This window comes from Falco punctatus (assembly GCF_963210335.1).
Source record: "Falco punctatus genome assembly, chromosome: 12".
NCBI lineage: Eukaryota > Metazoa > Chordata > Aves > Falconiformes > Falconidae > Falco > Falco punctatus.
Genome location: NC_137592.1, coordinates 5,375,517 through 5,394,377, shown reverse-complemented (window position 1 = coordinate 5,394,377; position 18,861 = coordinate 5,375,517). Strand labels below are relative to the sequence as shown.

At 35.8% G+C, this 18,861-nt stretch overlaps 1 protein-coding gene across 8 annotated transcripts in view; it reads left to right on the top strand.

Moving 5' to 3' along the window:
* USP34 (ubiquitin specific peptidase 34) overlaps positions 1–18,861 on the top strand; it is a 138,097-nt gene that overhangs the window by 52,992 nt on the left and 66,244 nt on the right. For all 8 annotated transcript variants that reach the window (XM_080408192.1, XM_080408188.1, XM_080408187.1 and 5 more), the window contains 18 exons: positions 2,844–2,925; positions 3,010–3,102; positions 5,282–5,407; positions 5,827–5,956; positions 6,581–6,616; positions 7,020–7,150; positions 7,715–8,331; positions 8,787–9,001; positions 10,727–10,842; positions 10,926–11,053; positions 12,201–12,290; positions 13,164–13,259; positions 14,350–14,432; positions 15,739–15,893; positions 16,782–16,895; positions 17,831–17,930; positions 18,061–18,220; positions 18,681–18,807. In XM_080408192.1, the coding sequence (XP_080264318.1) occupies positions 2,844–2,925; positions 3,010–3,102; positions 5,282–5,407; positions 5,827–5,956; positions 6,581–6,616; positions 7,020–7,150; positions 7,715–8,331; positions 8,787–9,001; positions 10,727–10,842; positions 10,926–11,053; positions 12,201–12,290; positions 13,164–13,259; positions 14,350–14,432; positions 15,739–15,893; positions 16,782–16,895; positions 17,831–17,930; positions 18,061–18,220; positions 18,681–18,807 (2,599 nt within the window). The remainder of the gene's footprint in view (positions 1–2,843; positions 2,926–3,009; positions 3,103–5,281; positions 5,408–5,826; positions 5,957–6,580; positions 6,617–7,019; positions 7,151–7,714; positions 8,332–8,786; positions 9,002–10,726; positions 10,843–10,925; positions 11,054–12,200; positions 12,291–13,163; positions 13,260–14,349; positions 14,433–15,738; positions 15,894–16,781; positions 16,896–17,830; positions 17,931–18,060; positions 18,221–18,680; positions 18,808–18,861) is intronic.

Sequence of the window (18,861 nt, the reverse complement as noted above, 5' to 3'; positions counted from 1 at the left end):
AGCTGGAAAACCACTGGATGAAAAAAAACTTTCCTGAAACTGAAGTGTTGAGGAAATAAGTCAGGCATCCTTCATTTACACTGAAATTAGTTTTCTTTGGTGAATCCTTGAATCTACTATCCCAAATGTATTTCTTAGTATATGAGAGAACAAAATACTTGGTGCTGGTAATAACTTTGTCATTTTAAAAGGCAGTATATTTAGTGATTGGTGTGCCCTCAGCAAAACATTCTGGGAGGAACAGTTCTCGCTGGGAAACACAAAGGCTGCATTCTACCTAACACAAGGATCCTCTTGTTTTTTGTCATCCTCAACAAATCCATATCAAATGAATGTTTACCTTCAGAAATCTGAGATGTCATTTTATCACGGTTGAGCTCACCAGTATGATAAAGGGTTTTTTACTGCTGAGAGTACATCTATTAAAAAAAGGCATTCCATGAAAAGAATAATCCATTATTTCTCAGAAGAAAAATGTTGCCAATTAGAGATAGAGAACTGCCATACTTATTTAATAAAATGTGAAGGAACTCACTAAGAGAGTTTTTGTTCTTTCCTGTGGAGTAGCTAAAATGCAACCAATGACTGGATACAATGTCTAATGGACTTTGTGGCACTAGCAGAAGTGTTTGGTTTAGAGAGACACACTGAAGAGTAAGTCCTTTCATGCTAACATTGCCTGGCAGTGTTTATCTGGGATTCATTCTGAAAGCAACAGGTTTAAAAATTCAGACCCAAGAAGAAATTAAGTGGTCGTGGAACAAAATTGCCTCCATTGACTTACGGCTCATGTGTTAAGGCTTTTGCACCTTATGGAGGACTATATGCAGTGATTTTTTTTACAGTTTGTATCTAGAAATGCATCCATTTAGGTCTCCTGCATCTAGTGGAAGTATGTTCACCCGTGTGACCAGGTCTGCCTACCTTTTATAGGTGCAAAATGCAAACTATGAGGCTTCCTGCTTATACTTTGGTCACGTAGCAGGAGCACTTCGGCCCGCAGCAAGGGGAAGCAATGTAAAGCCGTAAGAAGGAGGTGGGGGCAAACAGGTTGTAGGTTCATGGCACTTTTTTGCAGGCTGCATTCGGTTTTCACAGTGTGGGTTGGGCACTTACGATTTAAGATCAATGTGTAGTATTGGGTCTGACAAAATGGAAAGTACCAGAGCTGTATGGGCAATGCCACTGTGGTCACTTGTGCTTGTCAGCATGGAGGCAGGTGGATAAGAGCGTTTTTTAGAGCTGTGTGTGTTGCTAAAAGGAGACTGTTAGCATATATTCAAATAAATAATAAGGTCCCTTAGCTGTAAAATCTGCAGAATCACAGCTCGCATGTCAAAAGGTCTTGTTTTAGATTTTGTTTGACAGAAATGCAAGCCCTCAGTGGGTCTGTGATGTGCATGCTCCAAGTTTGGGTTGGGGTGGGCATCTTTGGCGGGTTGGGGGTGGTGGTTGGATTTTGGTTTTGTTTTGAAATGAGGCTGTAGGAAGTTAAGTAGATCTTGATTTCATGGAAGAGGTCTGGCTTACCTTTTTCATCCCTCTTTGAGCAGATACTGTAAAGTCAATTTGACAGGGTATAAGAACTAATTTATCAATAGGCTGTAAGTGATACTATTGGTAAATTGTACCTCACAAGCTAGTTATTACTTAAATGTTGGAGACGTTATCTTTTTTGAGCAATATAAGAACATTTGATTCCCCATGTCCTGGAATTAGAACGGAAGAGGTCAGTATAGGAATGGTGTTGAGTAACAGGAATTTTGCTCCTTGAGTTCATCCGTAGGGATCAGGCAATTCAAAACAATTGATGAACTGGCAATGTGCCCTGGAAAAGCGAATCCTGTTTGGAAGACCTACAAAGGCAGTCTCTTTGTACTTAAAGAATCTTTTCTTACAGCGGATGATAAAGGTTGGCAATCCTGGAATTTTAATAGTGACCATAAACATGACACATACAGTACTGGTAAAAATAATTCTTCCTGTAGTCCTCTAAGACGTCCCCTCCCTCCCATCCACTCCTGCTTGTGAAACAGAGGGCTTTTATTCCAGGGCCATTTAAAACTACAGGCTGTTCTTTAAATACTGTGATGTCCTCTAATTGCTTCTGGTGCCAAAATCTGGATAAACAAACATTTACTTGAAAGGAAGGAATAAAAAGGAGCTTATGCACTAGTTTCCAGACAGGGCAGTCCTTTCTGGAAGTTCAACTTTTGTTTTGGAAAATTCAGTTTCCTTGTGCTCTCCTGTTTGAATGTTTGCTTATGGACTGGCAGTGGGTAGAGTTCCCCATTCTTATGGGTGAAAGAAAATGAGAATTTTGAAGTATCTGTATGCTACATATGTGTGAGTTTGACTGTGTAAAACATAGGGTTTTTAAAGCTACGTGAGTTGCTATTTATGCAAGAGAATCTAAAAATATTTATGTTACTTTCTTTAAAAAATAGTTCTGGAATTTCACAATGAATTCAGGTTAAATAGCACTGTTTATCAAAATCTTACCTGTGAGGTCTTCAAAAGTGGTCTGCAGGTGGTCTGCTGAGCTCTATTAACTAATAAAATAGGTAGAGTTGTTGGCTACAGGTTTGCTAATGAACCAGAGGGGTGAGTGGGAAATGTTGGTATTTGGCATTAGCCTTCCAGCTACAGAAAAAATGCAGAAATCTTTTGCTTCCTACCTGAATGAACAAATGTTGAGTATGCTTTGCGTTCAAAAAAGTTTTCGTGTGCTTACTACGATTACAGATCTTATTTTGAAAAATCGTGCTGTGCTAGGGAAGAGCACAGCATATACATTATAGACCGATAATTTTACATATGTCCAATCTTTTTTTCATCTCTAGATCAATTGCAAAAGAGCTTGCAGACTGGCTTATCAGCAACAATGTAGTTGAGCACATTTTTGGACCAAATTTACATATTGAGGTTTGTATGAAATTACTATTTTTAGTATAAACGTGGGGGTGTAACTTCTAGTAAATCTTTCCTCAATATGTTCTCATTTTGCAGATCATCAAACAGTGCCAAGTGATTCTGAATTTTCTTGCAGCTGAAGGGAGACTTAGTACTCAACATATAGACTGTATTTGGGCTGCAGCACAGGTATATATAACAATTTTATAATTGCAGGAGTGATTAAACCCCCACAAAATAGAAAATGGCAAGTTGATTTTGTTTTACATTCTTAAAGTTAAGTTTTTTACTTTTTCTGTCTGTCTGAGTGTTTTGCTGACCAAAATTTCAAGTTAGGTAATTGCCACAGTTACTGGTTTTTATTAGATGCAAAAATTCACCTATGCTACTTTCATACAAGGAAAACCTGAAGTTGTATAGCAAGGATATAGTGTTTTCACTAAGAATGGTGGTGAAGATTGTAGGGTAGATGTAATACTTTTACTGTCGTGCTAAATTGCCTTGCTGCGATGTATTGTAGCTTCCATTTCTGGTACTCCTGGTGGGAACAATCAGGTGAAAATTGTGACAATGAAGTTCACAGCTGTGCCATGGTGCTGGTGTTACAGTCTATAGAAGGCACTGAGATTTTATTTTTTGCTTGGTAAACGTGGAAACTCTGATAGGTTTTTTTCCTTTGGAAAGATATATTTGTTTGCTAATTTTAATGGATTGCTAGGCTTTTTATTTTAGGTTGTGAAATTTATTATTTAGGGGATTTGAATACAGTAGACATCTTGATTTCCTGTTGTGGAAACTGTTTTTCCATGGTTTCAGTCTGCTTTTGTTAAACAAACAAACAAACACAAACTAAGCACCAGAAAACCCCCTCAAGGTTTCAGTGTCAATTTTTCTAAAAAATACACTCAAAATGAAGGTCAGAAATAAAATTGATCTTTTTGACAGGAACATACTTTTATACAAGTTAGAATTTGAAGGGTTGGGTTTTTTTGTGTTCAGTATTTCTCTGTAATTTGTTTCAAATAATGCTGTGTATACATTCTGAAACCTCTGTAGTCCATTGTCATTATAACATGCAGCTGCTATGTAGTAAATGCTCATTATAACAGCATTCACTCTACTAGGCTCCAACAAATTTCTGTATCAGAGTAATTAATGATTACTTACTTCACATACCTTTTTAAAGCAATATTTTAGCTCCCTTGATTGCACACACATAGTAACTAACACTAGCGTTAGACCTCTGGATTTTAATTATCTTTTATAGTATTTTAAGAACTTAATATATTACCCAAATGTGATAAGTCTTCCACAGTTCACATGTTCATTTTGACACCCTGATATTTTCAGAATATACGTGTTCGATTGTATGTCCTGATTACTTCCTGTAAAAGGTTTAAACCTCTAATGTTATTTAAAAGGCTGACACATTTAGACTGTAAGAAGAGAAGGCCTTAAAGAATCCATCTTCCACTTTTTAAACTTTTTGACAAAAATTTATCTTCTCTGAGTAGAGGCAGATATCTCTACATGTTTAAATGTATCCCTCTATAGAACCCGCATCATTACATTTAAATCCTGTGAAGGATGGCCTGTACCTCATAAACCGCTGACACAGATATTTTATATGCCAAGAAGGCAAAATAAAATAAATAATGAAAAAAAACACCTTTTGAGGTGCCTGTGTGGCAACCAACATTAAGAATGTTTTTTCTAGAAGCTTCCTGTAACCATTATTTTATTTTTTTGAATATAAACATCCTTACAAACGTAATGAAACCCTTTGAGTGACTATGAAAAGCAGCATTTAACCTAAGAGTTAAGCATCTAGGAGCACTGTAACTTCAATGTGTAAATAGAGTAGTTAGCTAAATACATTGTCATATTTTTTGACATCCATTACTGGAAGAAAAACAGAATTATAAGTAATCCTCACACAGTTCACACAGTCTGTTCTCTCAGTCTCATATTAGTCTGTAATGTCTTTATTTGTATTTACCACTGCCCAATAAGGTAATCACTGCAAATATTACTTCCCTCAGGATTTAGCATATACACTAATATTTTATAAGTTACAGTTAAGTTAAAATACCACATGAACTTCCAGTTCTTCTTTTCACCAAATCTCTTGGAACTGGAAATAAGGAAGATGTTGTTACAGTTGATTTCACTAAACTTTATATACTTCGCAGTGTGAAAATGAAGTTAAGGCAAAATGTCAAGTCTGATGTAGTTTGGAATTACTGGACAAGTGTTTATGAGAATTTGTGCAAAGGTGGTGTTTAATTGCTCAGATTTTATCAATTTTTGACGTTTTTTTTAGCAATTTATTTTGCTGTTACCTTCTCCGTTTATTTCTACTTTGTAGCTAAAGCATTGCAGTCGTTACATACATGACTTGTTTCCTTCTTTGATCAAAAACCTGGACCCTGTCCCACTTAGACATCTTCTTAACCTAGTCTCAACTCTTCATCCAAGTGCTCACACCGAACAGGTAAAGAGGAGCCAAACAAAATCACTGTAATGAGAAAAGAAATTATGTTAGTATCTTAATCAAGCATTATGGATTTGTCTTTGTTTTTCTAAAGGAATGCATGTAAAAATAATATTCAGTAATGCATGAAGAGGACATTATGTGAGTAAAGTTGTAATATTTCTTCAAGTAGGCCTTTTCTGGCTTTTGAATTATAATCTTTTTCAGAGATTTGAGGACTACATAACCACTGATAGAAGATTTTAACTTCATGTCTGAAGTTAAAAAGTGTTTCACACAACATTACTTTGTGCATTCATTTATTTTGGTTAGTTTATTTTGGTGAAGTATAGTATTGGCCTATAGAAGGGTTAACAGTCGATCTTTGCATACAAAACCTACTGCTTCTTAATGGCACTGTTACCTGGTTTTGTTTCTAGACCTTGTATTTGGCATCAATGCTTATAAAAGCACTGTGGAATAATGCACTAGCAGCTAAGGCTCAGCTGTCAAAACAAAGCTCTTTTGCATCTTTACTGAGTACCAATCTACCCATGGGAAACAAAAAAGGTATGTGGTTTTCCAATAGATCAGGTAGTTACATTTTTAATTTTTGTAGTCTCCTTGTTGACTTTGGACAAAAAGGATGTATAGAACTTTTTACTTGGAAGTATTTTTAAAAAGTGTCATGCTGGCATATTTTTCAAGCAGAAGTTGAGGGTAAAGACAAAAGCATTACAACTTTGTGAGTGCCTTTGGAAAGCTTTTTCAGATCAGTTCTGTTTGTGTATCTAAATAGTATGTGGAGGTTTTTTGTGGGTTTTTTTGTTGTTTTGTTTTTTTAAATTCAGAGGATGGTCCATAACTCATCACTTAACTATTCTAGTTCTGCTGAACATCTGTAACTTACATAGCTACATAAAATCTTACAAGAGCTTACCTTATTTTTTTACCTAGTTTCTGACATTACATGCTATTTCTGGGTTGGTGGGATTTTTTGTTGTGGTGGGTTTTTTTTTTGTTTTTACTTGACTGTATATTTCCCCACACTCATTACTAAAGGTGCTACCAAGCCATTCTGCTGTAGTTTCCCTTTCTTTTCCTACTCTTGATTTTTATGAATCGTGGACAAAACTATATGCTGACAAAAAGATTCTTAGTCACTTATTTTTCCATCCTGCTTTTTTCCTCCAGAAGAAGAGGAGCTCAGAAGAGCAGCCCCTTCACCTTGTAAGTACACTTTTAGAAGTACACTACAGGCTGATAATGTTTGATACTACAGTGGGTTTTTTCTACAGCTATTGAATTTGAATAGAAGAACTAGTAAAAGTTTGAAATTACATTTTTATGAGAAGTCAAATGAAAATAATATTTCATGTAGCATCTAGGAAATTCAAGTAGGCGTGCTATATATGGCAAGAAGAGACATAAGAATACAAATTTTGTAGTTAAATGCTCAGTGCTTTAAAAATAATTTTTAGTGTTTAGGTACACAGATTGAGTTACATCCCTTGTTCAGCTGTTTACAGGAAGAATGCTGTTGAGTTCAACATTTGAGGCAGATTTATGTGATGCTGTTATATTCCAATTAACACATATCACAAAGTAACTGGGAAATGTGGTTTTGAACTAGGGTCGCCAGCAGCAAGCCCTCAAAGTAGTGACAACAGTGACACCCATCAGAGTGGAGGCAGTGATATTGAAATGGAGGAACAGCTTATTAACAGAACAAAACATGTACAGCAGCGTCTTTCAGATACAGAGGTAAGAGTGTAAATCTTAGTCTGTGAATGTTGTTACTGAGTTCCCTATTACTAACAATGGAAATAATTTTTTTCCATAATTGTTTCAAGACCTGAACAGGTGCATAGCAGGTATGTTTACCTGCAGCAAGATAGTGGATAGCTGGAATCTTTACTTATATTCTGTGCAGTTCACGTAGAATATATTGTACCTTGCCTGTGAACAAGTGCACTACAAAAAACCACCTCAAACAAACGGCTTGTGGCATTTAAATTGTATTTCAGTTAGATTAATCCTTAGTAAGGGATTGCGTGACATACTGTTCACATGTCACACTGTGACTCTGTGTAGGTGCAAACCCTGAAGATAAACCTTCTTATGAATAAGATAATGCAAAAATTAATTCTTAAATCTGAATCTTTCTCAGAGCATTTTGTCATTGGCACCCAAATTGAGAAAGAACGAATGAAAACTGGTAGATTTGGCACGTTTGAGAATGGTGTTTGAATGATGAAATTGATCATGTATTTTCAGTGGTGTTTTATTTTTCCACCAATCTTAAAAAAATAATAATTATTATTACAGGAATCCATGCAAGGAAGCTCTGATGAGACAGCCAACAGTGGTGAGGATGGCAGTAGTGGTCCCGGTAGTAGCAGTGGCCACAGTGATGGATCTAGCAATGAAGCCAACTCCAGTCATGCAAGCCAGTCTGCTGGAAGCCCTGGCAGCGAGGTGCAGTCTGAGGACATTGCAGATATTGAAGCTCTCAAAGAGGAGGAGGATGAAGAGGAAGAAGATAGGAGTCATAATCCCCAGAAGAGCAGTAGGAGCACAGATCTGCGAAGCAGAAAGCTGGAATCACAAGCAGGCATTTGTCTGGGAGATTCACAAGGGGCATCGGAGAGGAGTGGTGCAAATAATGGGGCAGGAAAGGACCATGTTTTTAACAGTGACTCTGTGACACCGGTGGATAATCGAATTAGAATGCTAGATGCTTGTTCTCACACTGAGGATGCAGAGCATGATATGACAGGGGAAATGAGCGCTGCTCACATTTCACAAGGGTCTCAAGATTCTTGTATAACTCATACAGGGGACTTCCTTGGGGAAACTATTGGAAATGAATTATTTAACTGTCGACAGTTCATTGGGCCACAGCATCATCACCATCACCACCACCATCACCACCACCATGATGGGTAGGTGGCTAGATGTTTCTTCAGAAATAAAAGTGGTAGCAAAATATTCCATTTGGGCAGAATTTTTTATGGACATTTTGCTATATTTAGGATAATTTTGTCTAGCAGACATGATAGTTACAGCAGATAGTTGCACAGTCATCTGTTTTGTTAACATTTGATTAAAGTTTTTTGTTAAGGTTTTGTGTTGAATAAATAAGACAACATTTAATAAAATGTTAAAATTAGTTTGGAAAATGGTGTATTTAGTTAACATTAAAGAAGTCAACACAGTTGTCGTGATAGTGAGACCTTCAATTTATCTGTAATTGTTTTTCAAATTCATGTGAAGATCTGCTCTGTTCAGACAGATGATTCATCCTGACTTTAGCTTTAGGGAGATGTCTGCTCACTTGTAGTCTGCTATAAACAGCTTTCTCTTTGATACTGTCCATTCTAATATTCTTCTTTTACAGGCATATGGTCGATGATATGCTAAGTGCAGATGATGTCAGTTGCAGTAGTTCCCAAGTCAGTGCAAAATCAGAGAAAAATATGGCTGATTTTGATGGGGAGGAGTCTGGCTGTGAAGAAGAGCTTGTACAGATTAATTCACATGCTGAGCTAACTTCTCATCTCCAGCAGCACCTTCCTAACCTTGCCTCTATCTATCATGAACATCTTAGTCAAGGTAAGAGTGATAAAAAGAAATCAGAAAAACATTGTACTTCTGACTTGGTTTTACGTAATTTTGAATTAGTATCCGATAACTAAAGTAATCAAATTATATTAACCGTATATGTGTATTTGCCCAAAGAAACCACAGCGACTGCTGACATTCTACCGTTTCTCCAAGAGATTCATTTTTATATCACATAAGTTTAGCTGTATTTACCTTTTTTAAATTTCAGGTACACCCCCCATTTCTACTGAAGCTTGTAAGGCAAGTTAAAACAAATAAAGGCACTAAAGAGCCTAGCAAATGTTTTTTTCTAGTAAGTTATTAAAGTAAAAAGAAAGGTGATACTGAAATGTGAGATTATTTTTTTTTCTCTCTGAAACCTTATGCGATTTTCTTCTGGTGGGTGCATCTTACTGTGATTCTGTACATTTGTCATATTAAATGAATTAACCACAGTGGGCTGTACAGAGGATAATTTTGGAAAAATGAGTTAAAGTATAACTTGATATCTTAGGGAGCTTGCCTAAAGAGCATATTTTGCTGTTTCGTCTTACGCTACCAAATCTTCTAGTTTACTTCAGGGTCCAGTTTAAGATACTACTAGAACACTTCTCAAGAATTATGTCATCTTTCCATGTGCTATTGTAGCAGCTTCATTTTTGTTTTATCCCCCTTTTAAATATAATGGAGGATATGGTTGGTGAAGGTTTAACATTTTTCTTCACTGGTCTGGCAGAACCAAGTTTGCTATCTTCCAGCAGACGGTAAAACCATTACTGTTTATTTCTTTTCCTGAAACACAGTTGAGTAAGAAGTCTTTTTTTCTTTAGGCTTAACTGAATTATAATTTCAGTCTGACATTGAAAATCTGGAAGGATCTTTTTTCTACACTATGGAGTTGAGTAAACTACTAAAACTTTGTAGTTAAAACATGCTATAAATCAGCATATTTTTTCAGTATTTTCCATAGATATTGCACATCTTACTGAAGATCCAAATTATTGTTTGAGCATGAGGCCTTCAATGCAGATTATTTTTGACACCCCTAGTTTGCACATGCAAATAATTACAGTGTTCTGCATGCAGTCTAAATTTTCTACTTGACTTTGCTCTTAATAGTATCCAGTAGTAGATAAATGAATGGTACCAGCTGTGGAAAGAAGGAAAATGTCTATCAGTGTTTATGAAAACATGATGAGTTTCTAAAGTCATGCATTTTGATACTCTTTACTGTATATAAAAAATGGTGTTTGTTTTTCCTGACTTTTAGTTAGATAAAGGAGATCATGCACTGTGAGGGGAATTTATTGAAATGTGCTTCTTTCTTGCTTTCCAACCATGGTAGTTGCAAAGATACTTCCCTTCGGACCACAGCACCACAGAAAGACTTAAGAAATATTTTAATTATACTATGAATTAAATCTAATTAAATGAAAAAGCAATTGCACCTGCACCTGCAGTTCTTAAGTAAAGTTTTTATTGTGCATTGTCATTAGCCAAAACCAGTATAAATATTGGCTTAACTGCCCTGTTGACTTCTTGTATGGTCATAATAGTTTGTCTTCTTTTAAGAACCCATATGTGGAAAAGGCTGCAATTACAGTGTTGTTGTTTGCACTTTACAATAGCCAGGTTTACAAATAAAGCCTCTTGTTGTCTGTGCACTTAGGAAATAATGTTCAGATTAGGTAGTTCCTTCTATTTATTCAATAACGGTCTTTATATTTTGTTCAGGACCAGCAGTTCATAAACATCAATATAATAGCAATGCGGTGACGGACATTAATTTGGATAATGTTTGTAAGAAAGGAAATACCCTTTTGTGGGATCTGGTCCAGGATGAAGATGCAGTAAGTTGAATACCAGAAAAGAATATTTTTTTAAAGAAAATAAATACATACTATTCAGTGACCTTTCTTTCTACTTGCTGTAGATTCATCTCTCTGAAGGGTTAATAAATGAAGCAGAGAAGCTGCTCTGTTCTTTAGTATGCTGGTTCACTGACAGACAGATTCGAATGAGATTTATTGAAGGCTGCTTAGAAAATTTAGCAAACAACAGGTAACTTAAATCATAAGTCATCTCTTTTTATATGTATCTGTTTTTGGAACATAAAGGAAATCCAGGTTGACTATAATGGTTGTTTCATTTTACAGGAACACAAGTTAAACTAGACAAAAACAGAAGTATAAGAATAGTTTTCAAGGTGTTATGGATGTATCTGATACTCGATTTTTCTATTCTATCAGTGTCGTGAATTTCTCATCTTGCTGATTTGTCTGTTCTCCCTTCTGCCAGAGGTTACTGCCTTCCTAACATTTGGTAAAATCGGGTCCACACCTTGGCCAGTTGAGTGCAAGGTCAAAGGACCTTAGCATAAGCATTTTGAACTAAATATTTAGATTTTATGTGCGAGTGGCTGAGGAACAGATGAGTTCTTTTCCACCAGGTCTGTTGTGGGGTCTGGATTCTGTGGAGAAGCAGCTGGAGGTAGAAGTAATACCTTGACCTCAGATAACTTGTTTCAATACCAGCCAGAGCTGTGAGATTGTACAGTTTCAAGACTGGCAAAAGTGGAATTTATTTTGTTGATAGAACTAATCAACTGGTAGACATTGCCTGCAGTGTTACCTTTTTGCTAAGAACTGTATTTGTGAGATGAGTTACAAGTATACTGAGACAATAATTAATTATAGAAATGTGAAGATACTTATCACTGATAAGAAATTTCCATTATGTGCCATTTATGCACTTCTTGAGTTTGCCTAGATAGTTGTCATACAATACACACCTACTTGTGTCTACAGTGAGTTTGAGGCAGATTTCTGCTGTCATCTGTTTGTAGAAAAAATGTACTCGTTTTGCTGAAATTTCACAAGACAAATTTTATGAAACTCAAAAATAAGAATTTACCTTTTAAAATTTAAATTTTTTTAAATAAGAAGAATGTATACTGTTTTATTTTTATACTTGTCCAGCAGCTGTGCAACCAAGGTATTACATGTAAAGGATTTGAAGTATGTGTAGTTCAGATTCAGAAAACTGATTGGCTGACATCATGGTAAATTCGATTGCACTTAGGTGTTTACAGCCCCATCAGCCTATTGGCTCACTGAACCTGAGCTTCTCAAAGTAATTTTGAAATTGACAATTTTAATTTTGTAACAATCATATATATACTGTCATCATTTCTCTCTTTCTCCTTTAGATCAGTAGTAGTTTCACTTCGTCTTCTTCCAAAGCTGTTTGGTACTTTTCAGCAATTTGGGAGCAGTTATGATACACATTGGATAACAATGTAAGTAGCCCCCTGTCCCCAGCAGCCTAAACCAAGAGACTTGATGACGTTTAGGGGGCTGCTGCAAGGCTTGCTCCTTCGCTGTGGTCCAGACCGGTAACGACTATGGTCATCATCTGTCTGTTGTCTGGTCTAGATATATAAGCCTGTCTAATCACTCAGGCCTGGATTTCTTCATAATACACACTACTGTTGTAACTGAGCTGTAGACTGAATATTTTTTTTGAACACCCACCCCACTCCACCCTCCCTGCTTTAATCCCCAAAAACTTGCAGACAGTACTAGACATCCACTAGTAGTATATTGTAAAATGTTGTAGTAACTTGATGTTACATCATTCTGTTCTGATGTTATATCAAATGCTTCTCAGTAATAAAAAAATTGGTTTGTAAGAAAACCATTGAAATGTGAAGATACATAGTCTAGCATGCCTTACTAGAACAGACTATATAACTAGCTGGGCTAACTACAGAGAACGGACTACTGGAACTTCTGGCAAGGATTGCGGTGACTATCAGCAATTTTTCTTGGCCTTTTTACACATGACATGTTTAAATATATGACCAGTTCTGGGGTTTGGCTTAGACTTCTTCTGAATTACGGCCTTTAGGGACGTTTTTCATGGTCTCAGAAGGGAGTGTTCTGTCAGTCCCATTCCTGAAAATAACGACACTGTGGAGCTTTGTGGATGACAGGGAAGAAGAGAGTACTGTACTAGAAAATACTCCTGAATTCATGGTAGATGGAAAAATTGAATGTTTGCTTTGATTTGATGTGTGTGCAGTTTTCCTATAATAGCTGTCTCATTTCTGTAGCTTTTCTGATCATTTTAAGCAAACCATAATAACTTTCTGCCCTTTAAATTGTTACAGGTGGGCAGAAAAGGAACTTAATATGATGAAACTTTTCTTTGATAATTTGGTACACTACATTCAGGCAGTCAGGGAAGGACGACATAAACACGCATTGTAAGTACACAACTGACTTTGAGTGTTTGATATTTTATATTTAAAATGTTTATTTTCTGCTTTTCTTCTGGTGCTTCTGATGTGTTCTTAAAAGTACATACTTTCTATAGGGACATTACATGCTTAGGGAGACAAAGGTCTGTGAAAACAGTAACATTTTAAATAGCCTCCTTAGAAAATCATGCAACAACTCTCATGTCACTTTTGTTAGACATTATGTTGAGTATTCCTTTACAAATAAAACACAAAGATTTTATGTATTCAAATCAATCTAAAGTGATTTCATGTCATAAAACTATTCAAATGTTTTAGTTTTAAAATCTTGTTATTAACCTTTGCGGTAGGTTTTTTTTTTTCTATTTAACACATTCATCTGCACTTTCCAATATGCATGGTTAAAAATAGGTGTATATACACAAGAAAGAATTTCTAGCTTCCCAATCCTGGAGGAATAACTACTCACATTTTGACAGATGTCAAAGTCAGTATGTAAATATGGGCATCCACAGTTGAAAAATGTTGCTATTTATGGGTCAAATTTTTACTTCATCATACTCCTTTATATTGGACATGGTTCTAGTGAGGAATTACTTCAGAAGCTGTTTGAAAGTGAGATGAATTGCTTTAAATTACGGCAAAATGAAATGCTGTTCAGCTCTTTTGACCTTTAAGCTTCTATCTTACAACTACAGATAAAGTTAAATATATTATGTAAGTTGCAAAATACTTTTTGTGAAGGATATATATCAGCAGAGATCAGCAATTCAGAGTAGAAATATCAGCATTTTACAAGTTAGGGAAAAAACTAGGGTCAGATCCTGCAAGGTGCTAATGACAAAATGCTTCATGGGAACTGGATTGTATGCCAAAAACCCCTCCACTCCCACCCCTCAAAAAAGCAACAAAAAAGTACTTTAGTAATGACTAGTATGTCATTCCACTTGTTTGGTGTGGTTCTGTAGCAGTTCAGAAAGAAACTTGAAAGAAAAAATCATTTATGGTTTTAAGAGGCACGTGTATAAGTGGGAAAAAAAGTTATGACAATAAACACTTAAATAAACTTCTGTTTTTATACAAATTTAAATTTTAGATACAGCCACAGTGCAGAAGTTCAGGTTCGTCTTCAATTCCTGACATGTGTGTTTTCAACTCTAGGATCACCAGATCATTTCAGTAAGTGTTTGAGGTTACCTTATCAGAGAAGCACCTCATAGTAAGGCTCACATAGTTCTTAATAATCAATGTTAGCTTAAATAAATACGATATTTTAAACATACAATCTTAAATAAACTCTGATATTGTTTCAAAAGAAGGAAGTTTTTTTGATGGAAGCACACAACCAACACTGGAGTTTAGATTCTATTGCAGTTCTGTGGAAACAAATTTTTCTGTTTTCTGTGCTTCAGTTTTTCTAAATATTGGGATTGTAGTAATTACTGAAATGAAGATAATATAGTCTGTATTTGTGGGTTTTGGTTCATGTCCATGATGTTCTCAGAGATCTTCTACTAGAGTGTGCTGTATGTTGTGATACCAAAAAGGAATAATTCTTCATATTTTAATAATACTGGAAATTGGTTCACACTTCTGCGAAAGTAGTATTCTGTATGACAGTTGATCTGTGCAGATGGTTAATCCTTTTCACTCTAAAGGTTAAAAATAGAAGTCTTTTGATGTGGCTGATGGAATTAAAAATTGAACATGATTTTCTGTGGTTTTAGTAACCCTTGGTGGCTTTCCCTTCCACTAATTCTTTTGGCTGCTCTCAAGCCCTTGTGAACTAGGAGCCTTCAGTGTTTTTTCAGCATCAGCTCTGTAGAGACTTTCAGTTGATTGTATCTTGAGGTCATTTGTTAAAATGCTTGAGGTGAGGAGTCTCATTATAGACAAAGTTGGCATATGGTGTGTGTATGGCTCATCACTGGTCATTAGAGTACAGGAAGGAATGAGAATATCTGTAGCCAAGAGAGAAAAAACTTGCAACACCATATTTGCTATTGTTGATGGAATAGCTGCAATTCTTTTAAAAGAAATTTGGTGATATCACAAATGTTTATGTGCCAGCTAAGAAAATAAACCTACTGTTCTCTTCAAAGGAGAAGCAATAAAATAGTTACAGAGATACTATTTTCAGCCACAGTCTCAATACCTAGCTGAAAGCTGGACTCTATGCCCAATAACTACTTACGAACTAAGAAGCAACCTGCTGTTTGGTATGAGAGCTCAGGTCAGCCCACGCTACTCATTGGGTTAGTAACAACTGAGAGCACTAATGACCAAAACCTGTAGCTGATTGCCAGCTCTAAAAGGGGAAAAGTCTAATTCCTAATTGGTAGGTGGTGAATTTTTCTTTTGTTGTTTCTGAAAACTTCTTGTCCTGACTATTCTGAATTCTATGCATGTGTTCTTGGGTTTTGTGGACTGTCACTATAGATTTGATGTTATAAAGGATTAGTTAAAAATACTTCCCTAATTTTAGGGTTGAGTTTAGAACAAGTGGACATACTGTGGCACTGCTTAGTAGAAGATTCCGAATGTTACGATGATGCACTACACTGGTTCTTAAATCAAGTACGAAGTAAAGATCAACATGCTATGGGTATGGAGACTTACAAGCATCTTTTCTTGGAAAAGGTATGTAGAGAGTTAATTGCAACCTTACAATCCTAGTAAAAGTGTTTCTTTTCCATATCAGCACTATTTAACATATTTAAAATTGTGTCTATGAAAAAAATATCTTCAGTAGTCTTGGAGGGCCCACTTGTCATGAAATGATTTTTCTCTGCTTGGAGGGAAGAGAGGAACGAATTGGTATGAATTCTTTTCACACTAGTATTTACTTGAGTGTTTCTTTGCAGGTAGCTTCTGTGTTGTATCTGAAGCTATATAGCACTTTAATGTGGAAAAAAAAAAGCCACCCAGAACTACTCTTTCCTTTATGATGTATAGCTTACCTGATTAAAAAAAAGACTTTTCTTCTTTTCGGGAGGGGCATATGAATCGCATTAATACATCCACTGAAAATATGAACATGCAGCATCAGAGCTTTTTGCAAGGCATCCCATCCATTCCAACAAATGAAATTTTCAAATCTATCCATTTTGTATAATTAATGTAGTCTAGTTCTTTTTTAAGGCTATGCAGTTTTTTGTCTGGTTTTGTAAACTTACAAGTTTTTTTGAACAGAAACATCGTGTATGCTAATAAATTGTCCTGCTGTTGATAAGTTAAGCAGGTAATGTTACAGTAATTTTTGTTCCGTCTGCACTGTTACAGTCCAAATTGGTGGTAGAGAAAAGAGGTTTGTTGAAGCCAATTATGGTCGATTTTTTTTGTATTGTATATAAAATTCAGAGAGTGTGATCTTTTGCAAGAATAAATTTTAGTTGATCTACTGCATTTGAATATGATTGGTAGTAACAGTAACATTGTTCTGTGCTAATGAAATAAATACTCTGTAATTGCTATCCGTTCCATTACTGAATTTTATTTTCCATACTAAAGTCCATTCGTTTTATTTAGATGCCACAACTAAAACCTGAAACTATTAGTATGACTGGCCTAAACCTTTTCCAGCATTTGTGTAATTTGGCTCGATTGGCTACTAGTGCATATGATGGTGGCTCAAACTCAGAGGTAAGCCTAGATTCTGTGCTTATGTTTTATTTCTTTCTGAGGGAAGGGGAGAATTAAATTACTCATCTGCAGCAGCATCTCTCTTGAGAACTTACTGACTTGAATATTTACTGGTTTGAGATAGGAATGCCACAGCCCACAGTGGTGGGGTCTGCACAGATTGCTGCCTTGAGTAGGTCCCTGGGAACTCAGGACTCTGAAGTTCCAAATGTGAGACAGTGAAATGGAAGTAAGAGGCCAATGATCCCGAGTTTCCCTCATGACTTTGAGCACGTGTGGCTCTTGTCTCTAGAGGTAGAGATAGGAAACCACAAAGAAAGTGATACCTGTTGCCTGCATATCTTTGTGCAGTTTATCATATTCTTAGCATTACTGTGTTTATTGTGTTTAAAGAATGGGTTTGTAACATTTACTTTCCTAAATAAGAAGATTCAGATGACATTCTATTAGGCATATTTAATTCTGACTAGAAATCTCATATAAAATGTGTCTCAGTGTACGTGTGAAGTGCTTTAGAAGTTTTTCTTCTGTAGTTTTTTGTGCAGAGAAACTATCTCAGAAATAAAATGATTTTTCTGTGAATTAAGGCAAATTTTTATTAAAATGCTATTCTTGCAATGAATACTGATTATAATTGCAGTTTTAAGGCCTCATTTAGAAGTATTCCTGTTTGTCAGAAATGAGGTCATTCTTTTGAATTTTAACCAGTTCTTCTCATGCTTCAAAGTATGAAAATGTTTCTGTGAAACTTAGAATTTTATAGTAATTCATGAGTGCAGTGATGAGAACCCAAGCAGAGGAAAAATGAAGGTATTTTTAGTAACTGCATCACAAGGCAAATAAAATGTCTCAAGTCAGAAAAGCATCACTCCCAGTATAACAATGAGGCAATGTTTTTTTTTTATTCTGTGTTTGTTTTTCTTTTGTCAAAACAGTTGTGTGGCATGGACCAATTCTGGGGTATTGCTTTAAGAGCACAGTCTGGTGACGTCAGTCGAGCAGCTATCCAGTATATCAACTCTTACTATATCAACGGTATGAATTTTTATTTTTTTTCTCTGTTTAAAATGTAAAGAATATCTAGTGTTATCCCCTTTTATTCTTAGTATAAAAATGCATAGTCCTGAAGTTGTGCGTATATAATTTAGTTTAACTCATATTACAGGTAAAACTGGTCTGGAAAAAGAACAAGAATTTATTAGCAAGTGTATGGAGAGTCTGATGATAGCTTCTAGTAACCTTGAGCAAGACTCTCACTCAAGTCTGACCATTATTGAAAGAGGACTCCTAATGCTGAAGACACACCTGGAGGCTTTTAGGAGAAGGTAAATAGCTTTATTGATATATTGGGATGCGGAATGTATTTTCATTCCTCTTATCGTAATGATGAATGACTTATGAGTTATTATTCATTCAAGTAATAGCTTCTTTGGTTTTCTTTGTGTAAAGAAAAGACAGTAGTAGATAATTCTGAAACTTTTAATATAAAAGGTCTAAACAGTTACCAGGGTTGGCCCTTGTCCTTGTATAAATATATACAGTTCATGTTTCCCCATCCCTCACCAAAGAAACTTCTTCAAAGTTAACTTTAATTTGAAAAATAGTGAGGATATCAATACCTTCCTCTTATCTTGAAAAAAAGCCACACAAACCCAAACAAAAACCCCAACCCAGAACAGTGAATAAAGGTGCAAGTTTTGTCTTTCCTGTCATTGTTTATCAAACATTTGTGTTAAATAGGTTTTGACAAAAATATTTTTTCCATCTTTTTACCTCCTCCTTAAGGTTTGCATATCATCTGAGACAGTGGCAGATTGAAGGCACTGGTATCAGCAGTCACTTGAAGGCTCTGAGTGACAAACAGTCACTGCCACTGCGAATTGTGTGTCAGCCAGCTGGGCTTCCTGACAAGGTCAGTTAAAAGCCCTTTTACAAGGCCATCCTTCACTGTTAAATTTCAGTAAGT